Below are 26146 nucleotides of genomic sequence, written 5' to 3'. Positions count from 1 at the left end.
TTTATATTTTACTGGATCATTTATTATGCTAGTAGGCAGTATAGAGTAATGGTACATAAGACAATGTTGTCTTTTAAATATGTGTAGAAAAAATGTCATATCAATTAAAACGTCAGCTCAATAGATCGGGAAGTGAGCAAACGCATACCGTCGCTCGCTCACTTCTCAATCATCTCCCTGTAGAGAGCCGTGGCTGTCACTCACGGCTCCCTGCAGGGATTCCCCCTCCCTGCTCCGATCCTCCAGCGCTGACTGGAGGAAAAGACGGGGGAGGGGGCGGGTACAGCTGACTCTGCCACTAGATAGGTAGAGCCAGCTGTCACTGACGCAGCTGGGTGGATCTCAACAGTAATGTCTGGATCCATCCCAGCTATGGCGGTCTCAGTATACCGCGAGCTATAGCTCGCGATATACTGAGCTTTGGGTCATAGTTTTTCTTTAACCCCTTCATGACTGAGCTAGTTTTCAGGTTCTGTTCATAAATGACTGACACATTTTTTACATTTTTGCTGTGTGATTCTTCCACAGCAGTAATATACTTTCTTACTAAATGTACCCACACATATTATATATTGTTTTTTAGAGGACAGATAGGGCTATATAATTATATCACATATGTGTACCTAACCCCTCACTTAGTTTGAATAAAATAAAAAAAATGAGGAAAAAAACTAGAAGAAAACACTTTTTTCACAAGTTTTGATTATTATTATTTTTTTTTAGAATTTTTTTTTATTAATTATAGTATAAAAAATATATTTATATATAATTTATATTTTCCTAATTTTGTTTTACACTTTATTTTAATTTTTTTACACTTTGTAAAAAAAATAAAAATAAAATAAAAAAACTTTTTTTTTTCTTGTCAGTTTATATCAAGCAATCACTATGACAGCTTGATAAATTAACTTTTTTATTTTATTTTTGGCTATTAGGCTGATCCAAACTTAGGAACAGCTAATAATAACCTTAGAGACTGATCCTGACTTTAGTCAGATTCAGATCTCACTAAAAGCTCTTTGATCGTGCCTAGACGATCAGAAATGATACATTTCACTCAAAAGATATACATTGTATCCTTTCAGTGAAATGTATCTAAACATCGGGCTCTCGAGCTGTCAAAACAAATAGCAGAGAGGTGAGGTGAGTCACTGCTGCCTCTCTGCTATTTTGAGCTGTCAAATACGGGATCGCAAATTGCGGTCCTCTATTTGCATGTAACGGCTTCATTCTTTCATTAATGAAAGGAAGAAGCTTTTACAAAAAGCTTAATTATTTCATTAATTAATGCCTCAATACTGAGACATTAATGAATGACTGTTAAATGCTGAGAATCAGCAAATACCGGCATTACAAAGCCTGATATAACTCGTCACGTACAGTGTACGTGGCCAGTCATATAGGCACAAAGTGACAAGACGTACACTGTACGTCTCCCGTCACGAAGGGGTTAATAAAGAGATAGAAGATGTAATTCATGTTACTCTGCATCTTGGCATCTTTCATGCTGTTGTTTAGAGAACATGGACATTTCATTACTTAACCTTCTTAAAAGAAAATGGAATTTGTTGTCATTGATATCTTATATTTATGCAGGAATAATTCCATGTGGATTATATGAGGATATTGTACCTCTTGAGCATCTTAGAAGTTATCGTTTTTTAGATAAATGGAAGGAAGAATGTGTCAACCATGGACCACACTTGATTAGATTAATCATAGAAGAGGAACAGATACAACTAAAATAATTATAGGAGGACATCCCTAATATTTTTGGGGGAGATGGCTCAAGAAGGAAGAGGTGAACAAAAAAAAAGAGAAAGGATAGTAGATGTAAACCCAAAACCCCACCAGAAGGTGGCATCAAATTTACTCGAGGAAGGATATAACTGGACAAGAAAAATAACATTGTTCACCTTGCAGATATAGAATTCTCAGATAATCTTTGATCACCTCTGAACTATTGGGTATGCCTCCTTCCTCAAACCTCAAGAACAAGGCTAACATCACTTCTTCACTCACCCCCCCCCTGGGGAGATGGCTCAAGAAGGAAGAGGTGAACAAAAAAAAAGAGAAAGGATAGTAGATGTAAACCCAAAACCCCACCAGAAGGTGGCATCAAATTTACTCGAGGAAGGATATAACTGGACAAGAAAAATAACATTGTTCACCTTGCAGATATAGAATTCTCAGATAATCTTTGATCACCTCTGAACTATTGGGTATGCCTCCTTCCTCAAACCTCAAGAACAAGGCTAACATCACTTCTTCCCTCCCCCCCCCCCCCTCACCATAATAGATATTTACAGAACCTTTCAAATATACAACTGAAGAACTTTAAGAAGTGGATTGGAAAAGGATAGGAAGAGACAATTTAACAATGGGAGAAAGATGGGATTTGAACGGTCTAAGCACCCAATATGATGTATAAACAAAGTGACAACAGGGGTAACATACAGTAGTTCTGATGAAGGAAATGGACTCACTAGAGTAAATTTATTTAAAACTAGTCTATGATAATAACTAGACATGTGCACCAGCAAAACATTTGTTTAGTTTAGTTCCGTTTTTATTCGGATTTTGCATATTTTGTTTTTCGGATTCGGGTCCGCAATTGAATTCGTTTCAGGATTCGTATTCAGACGAAATTCGCTAGCAGTACTCGTTTTTCGGATTCGGGTCCGGAATTGAATTCGTTTCGGGATTCGGACAAAATTTGTTAGCGGTAGTCCGGTCAAAATTTAGTTTATTGGACGAAAGTTTGTTGCAGCAAAGTGACATTAGAAAAAAAGAAAGTTTTTTTTTTTTTTAACAGTCTGCAGAAGATGAAAAAAAAAAAAGCGCGAGGTTCCCCGCAATTCATACCAGACCCTTTAGGTCTGGTAGGAATGTTAGGAGGGACCCTCCCCCAAGTTAAAACAAAAACAAAAGTGTGTGGGGTTCCCCCAAAAATCCTACCAGACCCTTTAGGTCTGGTAGGAATTTTAAGGGGGAACCCCAGCCCCCCAAAAATGGGGGGGGAACATGGGGTCCCCCTAACAGTGCTACCAGACCCTTGATCCGAGCACTGGCCTGGCAGGGCAGGAAAGGGGGGGCGATCGAGTGCCCCCCCTCCCTGCGCCTTACCAGGCCACGTGCCCTCGGCATTGGGAGGGTGTCCCCGTGCCGATGGGGACAAATGCCTCTTCCTCACAACCCTGACCCGGTGGTTGTGGGCGTCTGCGGGCAAGGGGGCTTATTTGCATCGGGGCACCCCTTTAGATAAGGGACACCCAGATGCCGCCCTCCCCCCTTGTGAATGAGTAAGGGGTACTTGTACCCCTACCCATTCACTAAAGGGTTAAATCAAATAGTTAGTAAAAAGTCCAGATTTTTGATAAAATCCTTTAATTGAAAAAAGACTCAATTTTTTACTATTCCTTTAATATAAAAAAAAATGGCTCCATCGATGTAATCCAGCGTCAATCACGATGCACGAACCCCATCAACCCGCCAAAATAAAAAAATTAAAAAGGTCCTGCCGCACGATGACCACCCCAACCCGACGAAAACTCGCCACAAAATGACATTCAGCCCTTGGTGACGTCAAGTGCATGCTCCATGACGTCACGGCAGGGTGTCACCCAGTATCCGCTCCGGGGGACATCTGGCCTCGGGACACCCCTGGTACAAAATAAAATGATTACATACAGAGTTCAGTATTTAGTCCTAACCAAGCACAAACTGTCTCTCTAAGCTGGTCTGGCTCTAATAAGATGGAGGGTTTTTTTTTGCCCTAAAGAAGAAATCAAGGCTGTTTAGAAAAATTACAAAAAAAAGAGTAAGCTCTGTTTAATCAAAGTCAGATAAGAGAACACATTTCAGATTGCCTCTATTTCAGTTTAAGAGTCAGAAGAAAAACAGTCCAGAGGAGGAATTCCATGAGTGTAGCACATCACTGGCTAAATGCAGTCAAGTCACTTTCATGCACAGCCAGCATCCATGTCCTGATTCCTGTTGTCCTGAGCTGACTCCAGTAAACTGCAGTCTAATTAGTCACTATTAATTAATGCATTTTACATTGCCTTAAATAAAATTCTAGGGTCTTTAGAAGTAGAACAAGAGGAAGCATAATTTCATCAAATTGTCAAGAAAAAATACTGTTTTTCAATTTCAAGGATACAACTGATATCCCAATTCTCCTGTCCTATTCATTGTGCTAGATCTGTGGGTAAGAAGAGAACATTTCACTGGTATGCGCCCATCCATGTTTGGTACATAATGATGATGTAAATTAATTGTCATCTCTACTATCCATAGGTGACTCTGAAAAAAGACAATGACAGCCATGGTTTCATTTTGTCACCCGGCTGCTGGAAGCTACCCATTCAGCAGCATTTGGAGGCAAGGAACAAGTAGAACAGAGCTATAAACAGGCATGGGAAATTATATTGTCAGTGTCTTAGATTAGCAGTTGACAAGGCTATTCTAATTCTAGATTTTTTTAAAATATGAATTCAATGTTTAATTTGGGTTAGCCTGTGTATATGTAGACAGGTAGTGTCAGATAAAAGGTAACGGATGCAGCCACTACTTTGTAAAGACAACATTTTCAATAGCGCTCCAGGTGGATCCATGCTTGCATGCAGCACATAGCAAGGTACAATGGATGGTTGCCGCCATCCACTGTCTGGTTGGATTATAGTGCAGCTACCACATCTAATGGCTGGTATGCTGCAGATACACTTTCAAGTCACAAGTCAAGTTAATTCCACAACTTAAAATTAAAATGAATGTACTGGGAATAAATTAATTAAGAAATGTTTCCATAGTAAAATGAATGTTGAAGATATACTTAGCTTAGTGAATAAGGTTAAGATATAATTTCATTATATTTGAATTTCAATTTCATTCAATTGTGTGCAAGAAAAAATCTTGTTTCTTTAACTATCCTGCATATAATTGGTTATTTAAAGTAAATACAGCTCCACTTTATTTACTAGAAGTGAACAATTATTATTCCTGTCAACACTGGGTCTTTAACATTCTAAAATGGCTCACTATTTAGGAAAGCTAAAACCTAGAAACTGACAGGTCAAAAACCCTTTCAGTGAGGACACAGAGTTTCATCCCATGTGTACATAGGGGCTTCATCCATCTTAACAATGGACTTATGTTTTATGATCCAGCCCCCTCACTATGACTTAACACTGGCTACCAGCCAGGCAGCAATTAAATGACATTAATATTTTTAAGACTGGTTGCTATTACCTGGATGACAGTGGCAATTTTTCATGGACAGCAGCACTCAGTGAATAATTATCCTGGTATGTTTGTGTCTACGCTGCCCTTCTAATCAATGCCAGAGTAAGACTGATTTATTTGATGCCCTTTCTGCAGCAGGGTGATGCCAGGGCAGCAAGGAATTATGTTTTTGTAGAGGACATAAATATTCTTTGTAAATTATGCATTGCTCCATGACCTGGTGACTGCTCTGTTAACACTGTGTGTTGCTGGAGAGTTACATTTTCTTTCCCTGTAAGAATAGATGTTTCATAGTGCCAATGTGGTATACGATGACAGGACATAACATTTCCCTGCTAGTGATAGCATCTTGCCTCCCTCGCCCTTCATTCTTGGAACGCACTTTCTGAAAATGATTACATCACTTTCCAGATCTGTGGCTCGCCAATGAAGAGACTCAGCAGTGTGCCAAAAGCTCCGAATCAATCTGAAAATTAGAAACAGCCAACTGCTGGTATAAAACCTCCATAAAATTCCAAATAAGCCAGTGATAATAGCTTAAATGATTCTTGCCTCATGGTTTTGTAAACATAATGGACACATTTAATTAAATAGGATGAGTGTCATTGTCACTAGCAATGATATAGTGTCTGTTCAATAGGAATGCAGATGCGGGGATGGATATGTTACATTTGGTGAGAACTTAATTAGGTTAAAGGTGCCTGGAGCTTTAGTATGTGACAGGATTTTTAAGCATTTGAAACCGTGAAAGAAAATCATGGGCACCGCAGGATGGATACATAGAAAGACAGATCATTTTTTAACAATAGAAAATTAAGAGACCTTTTAGAAAAAAAAAATAGTACTAAATGTTGTAGATTTGCTTTTTATACATGCCTGGAAGAAAATGTAATATCATACTTGAGTCAATAGCCTGAATGCCTTTCAATGGCATCAGCTTCCCTGCAAGAATCTGAGACATGGTATGTCTTTGATGAGATGCAATACAGTCCAAAACATGCACAGCTACTGTAAATGCTATTTAGTGAAAGAAAAAAAGTTTCAAGGGTATATATAGCTAAAATGAAAAAATGTACCTGCACATGTGTTTGCAGAATGTACAGAGATAATTAACAACATTCCAAGAAGTGGTGTTTGTTATAGGATGCATTAGATACAACATTTCACAAAGCTGCACTTGCAGTATAATTTCATAATCAGACACCTTCGCAGAAGTTGGCAGTCCAAGCCCATTCACCTTATTAATTAATGAATTGCACTTTTATGGTAGTTCTGCCAGGCACAATAGGCAGACAAGCAGTTTCATCTGGTATTAAAAAGACACTAAACTCAGGAGTTACATTTTAAAAATGCATTTTAAGTATCCTAACTTTTAACAAAACTGTACCTTATTTGTCCATCACTCAGCTGTAGATCCTACAGTCATCTCTGAACTTGTGCTTACACTGTCCTTCCTTCTGGAGGGTGGCTACGTTTGTTCCCCATGGTCCCTGGGTGTGTTATAAAGTAGCCACCACTCCAAGCTCACTCCTGTGATTAACTACAATTTCAGTACAAATTAGTAAACTAAACATGAGATTGTAGTCCATTTCGGGAGTGAGCTTGGAGCGGTGGCTACTTTACAACACACACAGGGACACACGGGGAACAAAGTAGCCACCCTCCAGAAGCAGCTGAGTGATACACAAATAAGGTACAGTTTTGTAAATAGTGTTATTCTGCAATAAAACCTTTATTTTATCGCTTATCTTGTTTGCCATTTCAAAAAATGCTGGGTTTAACAAATAATTTTTGGCAAATAAATTCTTAATAGTCTGGACCTGGCAGGGGTGTGTCTATTGCCTGAATACATTGTGCTGGAAGGTGACTCTCTTTCTCAGAAAGTTTGGAGGTATGCTTTATCCAGGCTGCAATATGATCACTATAAAAAATGCTAATTTTTACCGAACTGTGCTTACTCATAAATGTTTTTCTAATATCATGTGCATTTTTATGTGCATAGCAATAGTTTGCTATGATATAAATACAGACGTATTATTAGAAACTAAGGATACTGACATTACAGCTCTTTATTCCCGGTATAACAATATTACATTTTCAATAAAATGAGCTAGAACAAGTCTATCGCTAACCCACACCCTGCTCACTTATGCAAACAAGGTAACACATTTTATAAAGTAAATATGTATACTTTACAGTTATTTTGTTAGCTCTACCAGTGCTCTCTATTTAAATGTTGTTAATTAATAAGGAAAACGTAATTATCCTGCAGGATAAGCAAGAGACATAATATTGGCACTTGTAATCCTACATCTAGGGATGCACTGAAATTTCGGCTGTGAAAACATTTTGGCCAAAAATGGTATAATGGGCAAAATGCAGATAGTACAAAAAAATGTGATGCATTCCCAGCTTCTCCCCTCCCCTCCCCGCAGGGCTGCAAGCTTCAGTCTGTGTGAAGTGTTCGGCTCACTTCACTTGGGGTCGGTTGTTCACTCGGCTGCCATTGGCAGCTTAGTGAATAGACCCGTATGTCTCCACTTATGAATGAACAGGAGGTGCTATATAGCACTTCCTTTTCATTTATGAATGGAGACTTAGTTAATATTTACTATATGCTCACTTTATGGAAGAACAGGATGCAGTTCAGTACAGAGGCTTCGTGTCCGTTCATGACTGGGTTGATAGTAAATATTTACTTGCTCCAGATTGTGAATGAACAGGAAGCCCCTGTACTGTGGGTTTCCTGTTCATTGAGTGCTGAGGCTGCAGAAAAAGAGATTGAGGACTCTGTCCTCAATCTCTTTTTCTATTTTAAAAGGGAAATATCAGGGGTCTGTTTAGACCCCTGATATATCCCCAAAGCCCCTAACATTAAAGTAAAAACAAATATATTTTTATTATTTTATTTTTATAATGTATTTATTATTTTTTTATTTTTAAATAATTAAAAAATAATTACCTTTTTTTAAGAGGTTGGAAACAAAAGTAATTTTCGGTTTTGGCTTCTGTCTAACAAATGTTGAAATTTCACTTTTGGTTTCTGTCTAAAAATGTAATTTCGGTGCATGCCTACTACAAACACTGGATTAAGAAGTTGTGGTTTTTACAGCTGGATACTAATAACAGGTCTCGTAGTTCTAACTCTAACCCTACAAAAACTGGAGAATGGTTGAATAGGGATCAGCAGGATTCAGGTTTACATCGACTATGACACAAACTAAAGTAATTTGCAGTTAAACAAAATGGTGCACTAATGTAGTCATTCAAATTTAGAGCAACACATTATGAATGTTGCACTTCCTGGCTTCTTAACTCTGGTTAGGTGGCTTAGAAGGGCCAATCATGTGGTTTTTCATATGTGGCAGCCTCCTTTAGTCAAGGTTTGCAGCAGCATTTTGTGACTAGATGTTGGAGTAGGCATGGAGTAGTTTGGGCATAGTGATGGGCTGAATGTGCCTGGGCTCAGTCTTAAATTATGAACTTTATTGCAAACCCCATTACAGTTAATTGGATGTGAATCTTGAAAATCTCACACTGGGCCAAGCTTCAGTATCTTGCCAGTTGGCCCCGTCGGCTGTCAAAATACCTGAACAATCTGATTGGATGCAGGCATTGTTCAGGTATTTTGAGAACCAGCGGGGCCGACTAGCAGGATACTGAAGCTTGGCCCAGTGGGAGATGCCTCCATCCACACAGTTTAGCATAGATGGAGGAATCTGTTGCACTTTTTTCATCTGACCATAGGCTTATAGAAATAAATCTTTAGAATTTCTATAAGTGTATGGCCAACTTTATAGGTCACTGAAAGCGATGGAATTCTAGTACAGTACATTGCTAACAGCTTAATACTGCCTTCTGATAACAGTCGGCTGTATTAGGTTGCATAAAAAGAAAAGCTGTCCAGCTCCACAGTGCAGCATTGTACCATCAAAATCAAATCACAAAGCACTGAAGCTATAGTGTAAAAGTGCACATAGACAAGGCACTAGCGGTGGTGAGATAAGCAGACATAAGCATATGCTTTGGCTCGACTCGCCGGTACCACGGAGGTACCAAGCAGAATACCCAAGCCGAATGCCAGATGTTGGATCGGCTGAGTCGAAACTCCTTCTGCCCTTCGGGTCGGGCCGAACATGCTGAGCAGGAAGCAAGCCGATGTACGGCTGATTTCAGCTGATGTATGGCCGAAATAAGCTTTACAAGCCTGATGTGAATAGCCGAACAGCGTTCGGCTCACTTCGGTTCGGTTATTCACACGGCTGCCTATAGCCTTTATCATTGCATATTTAATTTCATTATTATTACTGAAAATAATTATCATATAGTGTGGGGGTAAAACACGTTCAGTATGCCACATTCCTTATTGTTTTATTTCACCTTACTGTTCACACGAATATGTTGTGAGCTGTAGATACAGTAATTATTAGCAGGAGTTGTCTGAGACCTAAAAGTTATTTCAAGGGTTAATCTTTGTTAAAAAAGGTTGAGAAAAGCTGTTCTAAGCTCTTTAATTACTATTGACCCTTGTTATATATAATTATGCCTCTTGTTGGCACAAAATAAACCATGCAAATTAATAAACATTTTTCAAAACAATCTGTTTTTTTTTTAAAATGGGAAAATACAGTGTACAGACAGAAAGACAGAACCATCCTTTACTTCAGGTTATTTATATTCATTGGCATATAAAATCACAACTTCTGCCAGATCACTTGTAAACCTCCCACATCAGTTGAGGACATTGGTATGGTATTATTTGTTAGTGAGATCTTCTTTAATGACAGGAAGTGGTTAGCATTCCATAACAGTAATCACTTGCCTAAAAAGAGTGACAGTGAACATAATGCAACACTCGGAACCTGTCCTAAATTGTTGCTACTTGAAGATTGCTTGTATAGGGATTTCAGATAAATCTTAAAGGATCAATCTGTAACCTCATGACACTAAGGTGACAGGACTGAAAACATATTTTCAGAAAAATAATAGTAAACAAATATGTGAATATTATGTTTATGCTGGATACAAATGATGCAGTCAGTTCAGAAATGAGACCGTGATGTGCAACATGGTGAGGCAACCGATCATGGCTTGCCCTGCAGTCAGTGTGCTTACAAGGTGAGGCAACCAATTATAAATCACTTTTTAGCACCTCAGTGTAGCAGGCTAATAAAAGTAGCTTTATTACAAGTTGCCTTGGGTCTCTCAGCACCGCTGCTTAGTTATTAAATAAGGTCAGGCATGTAGGGAAGGTTGCACTTCCATTCTGTATGCATTAAAATTGACAACTTTGGGGTTCAGTATAACTGCTTAGAAGGTGAGAGAAATTGGTGTTTTGATACTGAGAGAATTCATTCATCATTTCTTGTAAATGCTTAACCCCTTAACAAAAGAGGTTATTAAATTGATTCAGACTAGTTTGGGAGTTTGTTAGCTAACATTTGCCTCTGTCAATTATAGAAAAAGCCTAGAAATCTAAGCACCATTTATCACATTGGATACCTCTTAATAGAAACTGTTCATGATGTAGTTTAGTCATTCCTTTTGTGAAATACTTGTAAGATCCTGCAGTCACTGTCATTTCATGTTTATTCTTTTAGATATGGGAACAATACTCGCAGTTATGTGATAAGAGTCGGTGATTATCACACACTTGTCCCAGAGGAATATGAAGAGGATTTGGAAATCCAGCAGATCATTATCCACAGAGACTATAGACCAAATGGAAGTGATTATGATATTGCATTAATAAGACTACATGGAGCTTCAGACCAGTGTGTTCCATTCAGCAGCCACGTATTACCAGCCTGTCTACCTCTGAGGCGAGAAAGGCCACAAAAAACTGCATCAAATTGTTATATTACAGGATGGGGTGACACAGGTATTTATTTATTTTCCTTAAAATATGATATTTGTTTCTTTGAGGGTAACCACAATGGACCATATTCTAAAACATGAATTTGGTTAATACAAGCCAAGAAGACTGTGCACTTTTTGCTTTGAATACAGAAATAAAAGAATAAGTACACTTTTGCAACATACAGTAAGCTCTATATGGAACCCCTTTCCTTCACCACCAAATTTTTCATAGCACTGCTCAAAGTAAAAAAGAAATACTATCAACTCCTTACATGTACATTGTCCCGAGCACTGCATTTAGCTAAAAGAGCATTTGAGAGGCCAGGTGTTGATGTTGGGTGAGGAGACCTGGCTTGACACTGGCATTCTAGGGAAGCCCAGAGTGGTTCAGCAGGATTGTGTTGAGGGCTCTGTGCAGGCCACTCAAGTTCCTCCTCACCAAACACATCAAGCAATGTCTTGATGTAACTGGCTTTATGTACAGGGCATGGTCATGCTATAACAGAAAATGTCCTTCCCAAAACATTTCCACAAAGGTTGAAGCAAACAGTTGCCTAAATTGGCTCTGTATGCTGTAGCACTACCAGTATTCTTCACTGCAATAACATGAACTTAATAATTTGAAGGGGTGCCAACAAACTTTTCGCAATGTAGTTTGGTGTACTGGTCAGATGTCTACAAACGTTTGTCCATATATTGAATATTCCTAATGGATATAAGTCTTTTAGCAGGTGTGCTTACATCAATATTTAAGTACAGTAATACCTCGGTTTACGAGTAACTTGGTTTGCGAGTGTTCCGCAAGACGAGCAAACATTTCTGAAAAAGTTTGCCTCGATATACGAGCGATTGTCTTGCAATACGAGCAGGACGCGACGCTGGACATGACGCCAATCACAGGGATTGTGGGCTTTTTGTACAGTATTATATTACAGTACAGTATTGTAATCATTTTATATGAATATTTTTGGGTTGTGGAACGAATCATCTGAGTTTCCATTATTTCCTATGGGGAAGTTCGCTTTGATATACAAGCGCTTTGGATTACAAGCATGCTTCCGGAACGAATTATGCTCTTAAACCAAGGTATCACTGTATAATGAATATATATTACCTCCATAGCCCAAAAATGATTGCAGATTTGTGGTAATCTGCCATCTTAATGTAGCTGAACTCACCATTTAACCACTTGAAGACCAGGTGTTTACACCTCCTTCCTGGCCAGGCCATTTTTCAGTATTCAGTGCTGTGGTACTTTGACTGACATTTATTCTGTCATGCAATGCTGTACTGAAATTAATTTGATACCATATTTTGGGGAAAGATAGAGCTTTCTTTTGGTGGTATTTAGTCACCACTGGGGTTTCTATTTTTACTATATTAGGGAAAAAATACTGAAAATAGTTTTTTAACATTGTTATAATACATTTATTATAACCGAATTTTTTGGTAAAATATAAGATGGAGTCACGTTGGGTAAATAGACACCAAACATGTCAAGCCTTAAAATTGCGCGCACCCGCAAAATCGCAAAAAACTACCATACCCAAAATTGACCATAGGCGACGCTTTAAAAGCTTGTACCGCTCAACAGTTTAGTATTATCAGTGATTAATGGCCCCGGAATTATTGCTCTCACTCTGACGTTCACGGCAATATGTAACATGTGCAATGTAATGGGTACAATTGCCGTTTTCACACGTATGCGCACTCAACGCATGTTTGCATACGTGTATTATGTATTGTTTTTAAAAATTATTTTTCATGTGTGACTTATATTTAATTTTTTTTGCAACTTTTTTTCCCCTATTTTTTTCCACTTAACTTTATTGTTATCACATAGGGGGCTAAGAAGCCCCCTTATGTGATAGCAAAGAGATGTGACAGGTCATCTTTATGGAGACATCAGGGGTCTCCAGGACCCCTAATGTCACCTAGGGACCCCTAAAGAAGCTGATGAAGCAGAGATTTGCTTCATCAGCTTCTCTCCAGCTTCTGAAGCTGGAGAGTGAGACAAAAATGCGGAAGTGATGTAATATACACCACTTCCATATTCTGACACCAGAGAGGGGACCGGAGGAAGATCGTGTACCAATCTGCCTCTGATCCCCTGTCACAGAGCCCCCATGCTGGTCCCGGGCTCACACCAGTCACAGCGGAGTTCGGGACCAGCGGGAGGGGGGGCCGAGGAGCGGGGAGGTGCACACACTGGCATGTTATACAGCGAGCCGGCGGATCGCTTGTATGTAAACAGGCATCGCTGCCTGTTTTTTCATCCGGGCAGTTTCCGCTCGCGCATGGCACGTGCATCCAGGAAGCTTCCGGCCGGTCGTTTTTTTAAAAGGCTGGCCGTGAGGCGGTTAATAATAAATGTTTTCATTTTAAAGAAAGGATCACTTTGACAAAGTAGCCTTTATATAAAACATTTACATATTTTAGTGTTCTATACTAAATGCTCAATTAAATACCTTTTTTCAAAAATCCACTTTTTGATTCTTTTCATTCAGTTATGTTTTAGAATAATTTAATTCTAAAAAAAAATCAGTATTGGCAAGAGTTAATCTACTCACCAAAGATTTTCTTACCTTGGGGTTTCAGAGTTGAGATGCTTTGGCTGGAATTTCTATGCATTCTACGCACATGATTAGCAACAGTTTCTGCTTCATCCTGAAATTGGTAGTCAGGCTCTATCCCTGAACATTCCATAAAAATGTATAAAGAATAAATTGGCTGAGTTTAGCTGTCAAGTTCAGCATCAGGAATACTCTTTGCTGCAAGATACTGTTTCCCAAAATAGGGTCAGTCTTGTAATCGTTTCACTACCTTTGCCATGTCTATGTTCTACTTGTAATCCTGCTATTTACAATTCAGGTGTGACACTTTGCTACCTATGCTGGTTTTGTGTTATAAATCTATTTTTTTCTTGTGCAATCCATCTAAAAGGGCTGCAGTTTAAATTACTGTTTACCTGCAGTTCTAGGGATCCACAGTCCACGGTGAATATGATTATTGCCTACTAGCTTTCACTAGAAAAAAAAACAAATTCTCAAATAGAAGATATTCTCACACTTATGGCATCTGTCAGGAAATATGGAGATCATAATTATGTGAGCTGCTGTGGTTACATTTAGTTTCCCTTTTATATAAAGAGTCTTGCAATGTACTACAAAGGTTGAACGTGTGTGTCACATCAATAAGCATCCCATGCTTTGGAAAAAAATCTCTCTAACTGAATGACTAAGATTTTTGGAAAAATTAAAGCCATACTCACTACTAGTAGTTGCCCATAAACACATTTAAAGTGTATTGCTCAGAGCCATTGTATTATACTCACACAGAGTTTTCACACTTCCCTGTGCTATGAACCATGCTATGATCTGGGTTTTGCCTCCTGTCCGAGGTGCTCACCTTCCTGCCAATCCTCTTGAACCTCAGTGTTAAATCATAATGCAAAGACTCCTAGTTCCTGAGTTCCCTGTGACCTGCATCCCAGGCTTCACTCCAGCTCGCTTCTCCAACCAGTTCCGTAAGCCACAGAGCCTTCCTTTCCTGGTGCCCTGGTTCCCAGACCGTGACAACAGTGCATACACTTTCACTATCAAATTCTTGAAAAAGAAAAAAATGAAATGAAAAAACCCAAAATGATGCAATATAATCAAGCATTGTACAGATTGTACTAAGGCTATGAGTATAGCAATCTGACCAGCTCACCCTTAATTAGCTTGTTCCAAGGCTTCCTTAGGGTGCATAATTCATGTGCTCTTGCACATCAGGAATCAATATTTTTCAAAAAGATAATCCTCTTCAATGTAGCATAAAAAGCCAAACTGTTTTTCATTGATTAGAAGAAAAAAACGTGTGTAGTAATACCCCAGTACAGCCAATAACATGTTTCAAACTGTACCAGGTCTTTCTCAATTCCCATATGTCTATGAGGCCTGCTTGGTTCTCCAGTCATTTACTTATTTTTCGCTACACATTTGCCATCCAGCTTGTTAGCCAGATCAGGTTGCCACTGATTTAATTTACTGCTAACATAATTTTCCCATTCCTTAGTAGTAAATTCAGATCCTAATGACATTTACTATATCTCTAATGTTACAGGCCCATTCCAGTCTTCTTTTTGACATTCCACTGGTCCCTTCGCCAGATCATACTCACCTACTCACACACAAGGAATTTTGGTAGTTGCGCTCCTGATCTTTTGTTTCTTTTTGACAATGACCAGTCAAAAAGGGCATTTTTTTGAGAATTTACTGCCCTTTCCTGAAGGCACATATTTGTCACATCCTTTGCCACACATTTAACAGGCTTAAAATCATCATTTGTGTTTGAAAGCATTTTTCTCTGCTCGCACCATAGAGATTGTTAATAGTTTTCCCAAATTTTACATAAAATGGATAGTAAATCTAGCTTAAAACAATAACTGACTGGTTACTTTTAAGTTTAATACATAAGTAACAGATTTAATATTAATGTAATAACTTGGGGTCTTGATATCAACTTATCAATGTACTTTACATTAATTCTGTAAAAAAATGCAGTCTTCAATGCTAAGTCCCTGAAAATACATTAACTACCATAAAATCTCTTAGGACGTAGAGCTGTCAATCATAGTTGTGTTTCTTGAAGTCATGCCCATTATGGAAGTTCATCAGTCACTGGCAGTTCTGTTCTGCCAAATGTTTCTCTAGACTCTCCTCTCTGACCTCCTGCAGGGGCTCCGATCCATAAAATACAAACAGTACTAGACATGCCAGCCAACTTTTTGTTTGTAAAATAATTGAAATTGAAATGCTGTCACTCCAAAATGCGCATCGTAATTTGTATGCTTTCAATGTATTTGTTTTTAGGCCGAGCATATTCAAGGACTTTGCAACAAGCTTCTGTGACTTTATTACCCAAGCGGATTTGTGAAGATCGATACAAGGGTCGCTTTACAGGGAGGATGCTTTGTGCAGGAAGTCCTCCTGAACAGAAACACGTGGATAGTTGTCAAGGAGACAGTGGTGGTCCTTTGGTGTGTGAACGAACTAGAGGCAGCTGGGTAGTATATGGAGTGACCTCTTGGGGATATGGCTGTGGCGTTAAAGACTCTCCTGGAGTATATACAAAAGTGTCTGCTTTAATACCATGGATAAAAAGTTTGACCAATTTGTAAAGATCATAAAAGCCCAAATCTTTTAATCCTACTCAGACCAAACTGTCATGGATTTCACATTGACAGCAAGGCACATCAGAGCTAGTATATTATTGTGATTTCACCTCTAGACTACTAGCTTATGCTTTAAAATGTACAGTTTAATTCCTTATCAGTAAGGAGGATGTCATGTTGTACTACAGTGTGGAACTGGTATTTCCTCTTTGTAGCTGCTGTTGAAAAAAAATAAAAATGACAAAAGGTCAACCTTTATTCTAGATTGGAGTAGACCACTTTTTCAGACAATAAGATTTAGTGGACAGCAAGTAGAGAGGAGACCGTAAAATAAAATTTAATTTCTGTGAGTGTCCACTACATTGGTTGTGAAGGATTAGAAGCAAATGCTCCTGAATAATGAAAAAATTGATGAATCAAATATATCAAAATGTTATTATGCAGAATATAAAGCCCCTTTTCATCCAGGCCATTCAGAAAACATACAGCCCCAGGCTTCATTTTGTCAATAGCCAGAAGGAGAGGAGACATGATCATAGCGCTGGGGTTTATGAGACTTGCTGCTTTTAAGTTCGAGCAGGCCTGGAGTTGTACTTCCTTTAGTATGTAAACAAGAAGATTTGATTAATGTGGAATAAAGCAAGATGGGGTGTGACTTTTTAGGGAACAAAATGTATACCTGTTTGAAGTCTGGTAATTCAGCTTTAAGGCTGTACTTGAAGCTTAGATTGTGCAGTTGACAATCAGCCAAATTACTGACACAAGTTCTGAAAGCCACATATCAGAGATAATTAAATGAAACCAACAAATAGCAGTTTGCTTAGGTAATATTGGGCTTTTCCTAGTCCCCCTATTTGCAGTGTGCCTCTTCAAATCAATACACTCATCTCAACTACATTATCAAAAACTATTCAAGTCAACAAGAACAATTGTGTCTGTGAGACAATTATTGTTCAGTTCAAGAACATAAAATTCCTTGGATAGCTTTACCCATGAGGCTAAAAAAGTTAGAAGTCTTCCATATTACTTAGTTTAAATGTAATATACTAGACCTCAAAATTACTAAGTTGTGCAGCAGGTAGTAGGCACCACAATGTGCCAGATCTTAGTAATAGTATTACAATAACCATCTTCACTGTTATGTCAGAGCTCTTAACTCCCAGGTAATTGGGGAGAATAGGCATGCCTTCTCCCTCCCCATGTGACAGCTCTTAGTGCTTGACCAACCTATTGCAAGGCCTAAGCACTGTCACTTGGGAAAAGGGAGGTACAGAACCTAAAGCAAATAGTGACTTTCAGGACCCAACACTACAAAGAAGAGGACTATCATAATTCTAAATATAAAGTCTGACACTTTATGATACCTACCATTTGCAATATAGTTTAGCTTAGCCATCTTATAGCTATTATAGGTACAATGAGGTACTTATTTATAAACAATTCACAGGGCCGCACACCCTGCTAATCGCTGAGAACTTTCTCGCTGTGTCAATATAAACAAAAGCAAACATTCTTAATGTATGTTCCTTTCAGGTTCAATGTAACATAGTTTAGTACTGCATTATGGAAACTAGATAGAGCTCAGGCTTTGAAAGAAGAAAGATGTATTTTCTATTATCCTGCACTTTATCTAGTGACCATAATGTGGTATTACATTACTTTTTCAAATCTGTGAGGCTGCATTTAATACAGAGGCCATATACGAAAGACTCTCTAACTTTAAAGTGACACTAAACGCAGGAGTTACATTTTAAAAATGCGTTTAAGTACCTTAACTATTAACAAAAATGTATCTCATTTGTGAATCACTCAGTTGTAAATCTGCAAATATTCTCTGAATTGATGCTGACACTGTCCTTCCTTCTGGAGGGTGGCTACTTTTGTTTTCCATGGTCCTTGTGTGTCTTGTAAAGTAGCCACCACTCAAAGCTTGCTACCGTGATGGACGACAATCTCATGTTATTAATTTGTATTGGGATTGTAATCCATCACAGGAGCGAGCTTGGAGTGGTGGCTACTTTGCATGACACACAGGGACTATGGGGAACAAAAGTAGCTACCCTCCAGAAGAAAGGACAGTGTCATCATGAAATGATAATAGTTAGGGTTCCTTGAATGCTTTTTTAAGATCTAACTCTGGAGTTTAGTGTCACTTTAAATTCAATAAACTAACATTTGTTTTTGTCTCAGGCATTCTCAGAGATTTGCAGGTTGATTGGCTCTGCAAATTGTACATAAAATACCCTTTAATCTAAAGTTTTTTTCATTTTACACATTGCAATATTTAAAAGATTTATGTTAAGTAATCATTCAGCAGAGGCGCCCTATTAACTTTCAGAATAAAAGAACAAATGTGGTGGAAGAAATATGCAGGTTGATGTTGCTGACTTCCTTCTACTGCGTTGCCTGACTATATCTCAGTGGATGTTACCTTTAAGAACCCGGCTAGCATTATTTTATTACGTGTATAGACAAGGCTGTCAATTTAGTAATATCTTGATAATAAAGTCACTTACAGAATGTATATTGTTGCTGAAGAGTTGTTTATAGGCCATGAGTACCCAAGATTTTTATTTTTATTAGTTCAGTGACCCATGTTGCAGTCTGTATTAATCAACCTGTGTTACACTTACCACACAATCTCATTGTACAATCTTCTTTAGAGCTACCAACAACTAGATAGCGTACGTTCCTATCTCATTGCATACAAACTGATTGTGTATATTTGGTAGTACTTTATATTACATAGTTTTGGTACATCTAAAATTGATTGTACAAAGATTGTATGGTCACATTTTAACTTGAATGGTGGCCTTTAATTTATGTATTTACGTCTTTTGTTACCTTATCATAAGTGAAATATATATCAGTTAACATATAAAGACTAGCCGTTACTAAATTACCACAACAGTAACTTTTAAAACATATGTAAAAAGCCTAAAAATTAGTGCCCTATATAAAAGAGGTTTTCATGTGCCCCTTGCCTACCTAATGTCAGATACAAATTGATTATATTAAGCTGAATGTCTCAGTACACAGAGGCACTTGGTGAAATGTTGACTTTGCATCACGACACACCATATCAAAATATGCATTGGCTGCAGTCTGGTTCATTTGTATGCCTCTTTTTGTCCAGGGCAAATTCAGACATTTTTTTACAGGTGCCAGAACCTGTACCAATTAATTTACTTTCAGATCGGTCACTTAACAGTTTCCTACTGTACATATCCTTTGCAAATTGCGTAGGGGGATCTCTGCAGTTGTCTCAGCCTACATAGCAATAATATCAGTCTCTTGAGCAAAATATTAGATTTTACCCTGTTCATGGGAAGAGACCAAGCAGGTACCCATAAGGTGCTGGTATACCTACAGTAGGTACAAGTCTATATGTCTAATGATAGTTTAAAGAGACAATTCCTGTGAAACATTTACCCATGTCTACAGATTGTAAGCATTTTATTATGTACCTAGTACACTTTTTTGTATTTTAATATTTGTGTATTGTTTTTTTTTTATGTCACCAACACCATTATTCCCATAGTGGTTACAATGCAGTATATTGGCTTTCTTTCACCTCTCATAATCAGTAGATTGATCTCTTTTTGGCTCATAAATAAAAGTGCTTAAAATATAGTGCACTTTATTTCAAGCACTCGCACTAAGCACTTTTATACACAACACCCCTGATGAAGCCTCTAAACTTATGGTGAAGCATGTTGGATATACTTTAGAGCACAATCCTTTGGTGGGAGCCGTGCATAATATGGTTCATAGAAATTAAGAAAGATAGAACAGAGAAGAAATTAGACAGAGAAATATAAAAGATGATCCAGTATGAGAGTATGAGAGTATCAATCTATGAGAGATCAATCTACTGAATTCGAGAGCTGAAAGAAAACTACTATACTGCATGGCAACCATGGTGTTGATAATGTAAAAAAAAAATCTAGAAAAAGAATGTTAAATATTAAAATATACAAAAAAAATTGTTTGGTACATATGAAATAAAAAAAACAAAAACGTGGAAGTGGGTAAATGTTTGACATTGATATTGTCTCTTTAAACTATAAGCAAGAGTTTCCAATGAAATTACAATCGTAAGAAAATATAGGGATTGTGTATATATTTACTATATGTCTAATTAGAAGACTGTCACTGTTGGCTCTGCAAACCATGTATATTGCCTTTTCTCTTTTTTATCTTGGAAACGAATTGTGTTTGTTAATGTAACCTGGTGTCTCTGCACTAGCTGCAGCACGGTACTACAGAATGTTTAATGTCATTTTCAAATACCACATTGCTTAAAGCATTGAAACACTTTCATGAGCAGCCTGCATTGAAAGGTGAATGCTTAATCATTACTGTGGTTCACTAGGCAGTGCCAGAGCTACAAATGTATATTTAGAAATACACAGCAGGATCTTTCCTCAATTTTTTGATGGCCCCTTTTTTGTTACTTCATATTTTAAAGTAACATTTTATGCAAAACAAATTCAGCACAACGAAGCTTCACATTAGCATTTGGATAGATACATATACATCTGTGCTCTTTAGATTACATTTAAGCTTCACACTTCTTACCTAACAAAATATAATTTGGAACCAGTCAAGAAAATCTTCTTATTTTATTTCTGATCTTATTCCGAACAGTCCAGAGATGAAAACTCCAGCAGTGAACATAGATCAATGTGGAGTACTGTACCCTCAACAAACATATAAGGCATATTTTACTTTACAACATCCCTGCCTCCAACATCTGCCTTCAAACTGGGTACATTAAGCTGCAGATATCAGTGAACATCTATAATTTCAAATGTTTATGTTAAAATATAACAGAAATGAAAGGAAACACATAAACTGCCAGAGTCTTTTATTTTAATCCAGTTGTTACTCGTCAGGTACACAGACACTGAAATGCAATTTCTGTAAACCATTGTAATTTTTACTTGTAGCAATGACTATTTATACAAATAGTCATTTGTATAAAGTGATACACCGTAATTGGGGCAAGCAAGATTGTCCAAGCACAAACATGTCTTTTGTCATATGGTTGTAGGCCGGATTTTAAAGTAGACCTGAACTCAAAAAGTGAAGATATGCTATCTTATAGGAAACATTTAGACGGTTAATTGTTTCGTAATAGTACCATAAAAATGTACCTCTTGTCTTGAATTCTTGCTGAAAAATATCCGTGCACATCCTGGTATGTGAGGGTGCCTAGGCATGTCTGTGCCTACAGCCCCAAAAGTGTATATATGCAGTAAAAGATCTAAGCCATTGCTGTCTCTAACTGCCAGTTCCAGGAGATTTGAATTAAGATTTGGCGATAGCACTACTGTGCTGCTCAGTGGTTCATCTTGCTGGAGGCTTTGAAATGAGGAAGCAAAACCCTGCATCAAGGCCTGCCTCCACACAGAGACACAGTTACAGTCATGACATGGTATGTAATTCATGGGAAAATATCAGCTTCATGGAGGCCACATGCAATATTGGTGACTAGTCCTTTTTTTGGGGCATAGCTGCCAGAGTTCTGGTTCTCTTTATTCAGGGTAAGCTGTTGACTTCTTACCATTGGCAGCATACATTGATTCCCAAGCGAGACTGTGGTTAGATTGTGTCTGGTAAGTAAACATCCTACAGCAGAAGCATCCAACCCTACATTTTTAAAATTAATCATTAACCAGTCTTAAGAGATCACAAACAGTTTGTGCACATCTGCAACTGGGCACAAGTCAGGATATCCCTGGGTATCCTATAGTGTATAGCAGTGTTCTACATTATTTGTCAGTCGAAAAAAAAGCACAATTTTAAACTTGACAAAATGATAAAGAAACTTTGATATATATGAATGATTCTATGGACTGAAAATAGTTTTGAGTGAAGGCAGCTACCACTAGACAAGATGTTCTGTTATAGTGTGCACTAATTGCACTGCAGCATTGAACAGCTTGTTAGGGTTACTACCAGGGTATCAAAAACTGTCAGTTAAAATAAGATCAATTGCAGGTGTCCATAGGTGTCTGCACATACCTAGAGCAGCCTCTTAAATTTTGCTGTTATGTGGAAAGCCAATGATGGTCCAGGTAAACTCCAACACTTCCAGGTAGTGTTGTTGGTTGTTGCTGTTACTTCATAACCACCACACATTGCTTCTGGCCTTTTAATATAATGAGCTGCCTCACTGGTCAATAGGAATAATCAAAACACAGAAAAGGGACAGGCAAGATTTGGCATTATCAGGAGATGATGATATGAAGCTTTATCAGAATAGCCCAAGATTTGGCTTTAACTGCAGGACTGTGGAAGCTGCGGCAGGCTCATGAAGACACCTATATGTGCTTGCACTTTATGCCTGCAACATTATTTAAGTTACAGATAAACGTAAGTGTGCTTTTATATGCAATAAAAATGTACAGAGCCATTGTTATGGTCTGCAACGTTTATTATAGCCCCAGTCTAGTGTGTATATATAGTCTTATTGTAGGCAATGTCAATACCGATATTTAGGTTTGGGGAAGGAAAATTGGTACCACAGACAAAGCAAAATATACTCCAATGACAATTTGTGTGGTGCAAATAGAAAACATTGATTTGCTTTAAGAATTGCACAGTTGTGTAACCTTTGAGTAAATTACATATTCACCTTAACATAATTGCTGCCCTTCCCAGCTGCTTATATTTCCCTCCCCTTCCCCCATGTTTGCCTGGCAATGGGGTTGAGAAATACCTGGCACTTTAAGGTATAGAGAATATTCTACTTCATCCCTTTCCTCGTAGGGGACAATGATTGGCTCCCCAGGAATTCCGCAGAATCATTGTTCTTAGGCATATGTAAGTTCACAGGACTTTCTCTCTTCACTCCTAGCTGGCACACAGATGGATAAAGCATGGGGAAATTTGAATGTATTGAAAATATATACTACATTTTAATTTTGCCCTTGCATATTGTTTAGGTGAACCAGTTGATTTGCCAATGGCCAGATTCACTTCAAAACACACTGCTGCTGTTATGGAGTACATGTTAAAACACAGGGTTTTAATGGACCGTATAGAGCAGGGGTAGGCAAGCTCTGGCCCTCCAGCTGTGGTACAACTACAAATCCCAATTAGGCTTTGCAAGACTCCGACAGCCACAAGCATGACTCCCAATGGCAGATTTGTAGTTTCACCACAGCTGAAGGGCGGGTGTTAGCTTACACCTGCTATAAAGGATATCAATATCTTTGTAAGAAAAGATCTTGACTGACTTTTACTTATTTGTCCAATACATGCTACATTTATTCACACACAAACATAAGTACTGTATTAAAGTTGAGTTTTTTATAACTACATTGAAGGTAGACAATGTGTTTGCAAGCATCACTGATGAAAAGTAAACCAGTAGTGCTCAGAAAATCATTTAAGTATCTTCATTAGGTTTAATTTGTTTATTCAATGATCTGATTTCTTTTGGGTTGAATTATTGCTGTCACAGTCTGGCATTCCATATTTATATCATGTTTAGAACCATCATCTTCTTTAAAGCATATGCTTTTTATCCCAAGGACTTTGAAATGTGGTGCTATTTATATATACAAGATTGTATGGTTTTTTTAATTTTATGTTTATTGTGTACAATGCTTCTTTTGATGCCAAGATTATTGTTTGACTTCTTTTTGAAACTGACTTCTTCCAACGGTTTTAAATGTTTCTTTCAAATAAATGGAATGTTAATTTGTGTAAAGGCTCATTTCATATCCAGCTTTGAACTATTTGTTCTTTATACAGCAGTTAAGAAACAATGCAAAGTCTTGCTTGCCTTTGTACCTTAGCTTGAGAATACTGTTATGTGAATTACACAGCAGGTTCTTGAGAATTCAGTTTTATTTTAATAAACTCATTTTGGCTTAACCCACATACAAAGGAGATTATCATTTGACACTATGAAGGGTACGCTCCAACTAAATGTAAAAATCATGATTCACAGGATGCACTGTGCCCGTAGCACAGTTGCATTGTTTTGTGGGTCACTGTTTTCTCATGATGCCTGGATTTGCTCCTTACTTTTGTTTTGCATTAGAAATTATGACAAAGGCTGTGTTTTAAAAATGTAGTCTCTCCTTAGTTATACTTGGTGTCTTGATGCAGTGTTTGTGTAATTATTCACCAATTCATAGGTAAGCAAAGCAAGAGTTGCTCGTTTAAACCCTGATACTTATTTTTTTAATTTGGTAATTCTGTTAACTGCAAAGTGACTATGAAGTTAACTAAAACCAATACCATGTGAATAAAAATTGGTAGTAACCCTGAGGCACTTCTGCCATACTTTCCCTTGCATTGTAATCTGTGATTACCACCTGAGAAACTGATTTCCAGGCCAAGCAGTGTGACATGGGGGTAGGAGGCATGCCTAAGCCTATTCAAATAACAACTTTCATGACTTCAGTATACAGGATCTTTGTAAGGCTTGAGCTTTGAACAGGATAACATTAACACAACATATAAACTATGGAACCTTTCAGTGCCTACTATAAAACCTGGCTTACAGTTACAGATTTTGTGCCAGTAAAGTGGAGGCTCTCCATACCTAAAGCAGGACATATATATATATTAGGGAAAATTGTTATCATACTTACCGTCATTTTCTTTTCCTGGCTTATACTCATGTCGGCATACATACCATTGGTATGTCGACATGAGATGAGCCAGGAATAGCAAAAATTGTTATCATACTTATCTCATGTCGGCATACCTATGGTATGCATGCCGACATGAGATGAGCCAGGAAATATATATACAGTCATGGGCAAAAATATAAAAATATTGGCACCCCTGCATTTCTGTCAGATAATGCACGGTCACTGGGAACTGGGTCTGTGCCTGCCTATAACATAGCATCTTCATGGATGGCACATAAAGCACAGGACCTGCACAACTCTGAACTGCTAAGGAGGAGAAGTGGCCACAAACATTACAACTGTTCTCATTTTCCACATGTGTATGACTGTTAGATGTTTGGGAACCTTATAAACAGCAAAGATTTGTTTCTTTTTTTATTTTTTTATTTAAGAGAGGTTATTGTTTTTCTTAATACAGATGCAAATAGTCTTTTATTAGTGTTTAGTGGAATTTTCCTTTAGGAGGTCTTTCCAGCTACAACACCCATTTGTGCTCCAGTGGCATTTTGAGACAACTCTGTAGCTTTTCTGCTGTACACTGTTTACATTTATTTTATTAAATTATTTTGTACTGAACGTTTACTATATGGAAGCATCTTATAAAGCTAGAAAAGATTACTGTTTGAGTAATTTGCAATACTGTCACGTAGTTTTACCTTGATATTGTAGCACATAATGTCTTATGGCGCTTGAAGGTGACATGATTTATAGTCTAGAGTGACCTTGATAAGTCAAGTCACTTTGTGCATTGTGTTTACTGCCACAGTGCTTCTTTATTAAAAACTGCATAGACAATGCTGCCCAGATAATCTATTGGTATATTGTAAACTATTACACAGCTATTTATACTGTTTTTTAGATTAGATGTTCATATAGTACATATATTTATACATTGTGAGTGTTTATGTATATTTGTTATTTAATTATTTCATATTAATGTTTGGTGATGTATAAAATGTTTGTTATGTACACAACATTGAGTGCCATATATCAATACACCTACACAAAACTTAAGTTTTTTGTATCTAAACTTCTCACATAAATGGCCCAAATGCAAATTAAAAAAATAACCTTCGCTAGAAAAAATTTAGGTGTTTCCATGGCTCCACATTGTGGAAGAGTGAAAAAATAAAACAGGGGTTGGTGAATGAGCTAAGCACAAATGTACCCATTTCAAAGCATGTTTTCCTTAAAGGGAGGCTATAAATGGTTATGTATTAATTGTATTAAT

The 26146-nt window shown here is 37.7% G+C and overlaps 1 protein-coding gene across 1 annotated transcript in view; it reads left to right on the top strand.

The window, feature by feature from the left end:
• Positions 1-16359, top strand: part of PRSS12 (protease, serine 12) — a 123115-nt gene extending 106756 nt beyond the window's left edge. Inside the window, exons 12-13 of the mRNA XM_018562932.1 lie at positions 10845-11125; positions 15957-16359. Of these exons, the coding sequence (XP_018418434.1) occupies positions 10845-11125; positions 15957-16264 (589 nt within the window). The 3' untranslated portion in view covers positions 16265-16359. The remainder of the gene's footprint in view (positions 1-10844; positions 11126-15956) is intronic.
• Positions 16360-26146: the final 9787 nt, after the last annotated feature.

This window comes from Nanorana parkeri, unplaced genomic scaffold (genome assembly GCF_000935625.1).
Source record: "Nanorana parkeri isolate BGI_ZX_2015 unplaced genomic scaffold, ASM93562v1 scaffold614, whole genome shotgun sequence".
Classification (NCBI taxonomy): domain Eukaryota; kingdom Metazoa; phylum Chordata; class Amphibia; order Anura; family Dicroglossidae; genus Nanorana; species Nanorana parkeri.
This window is presented reverse-complemented; position numbering and strand designations above follow the sequence as displayed.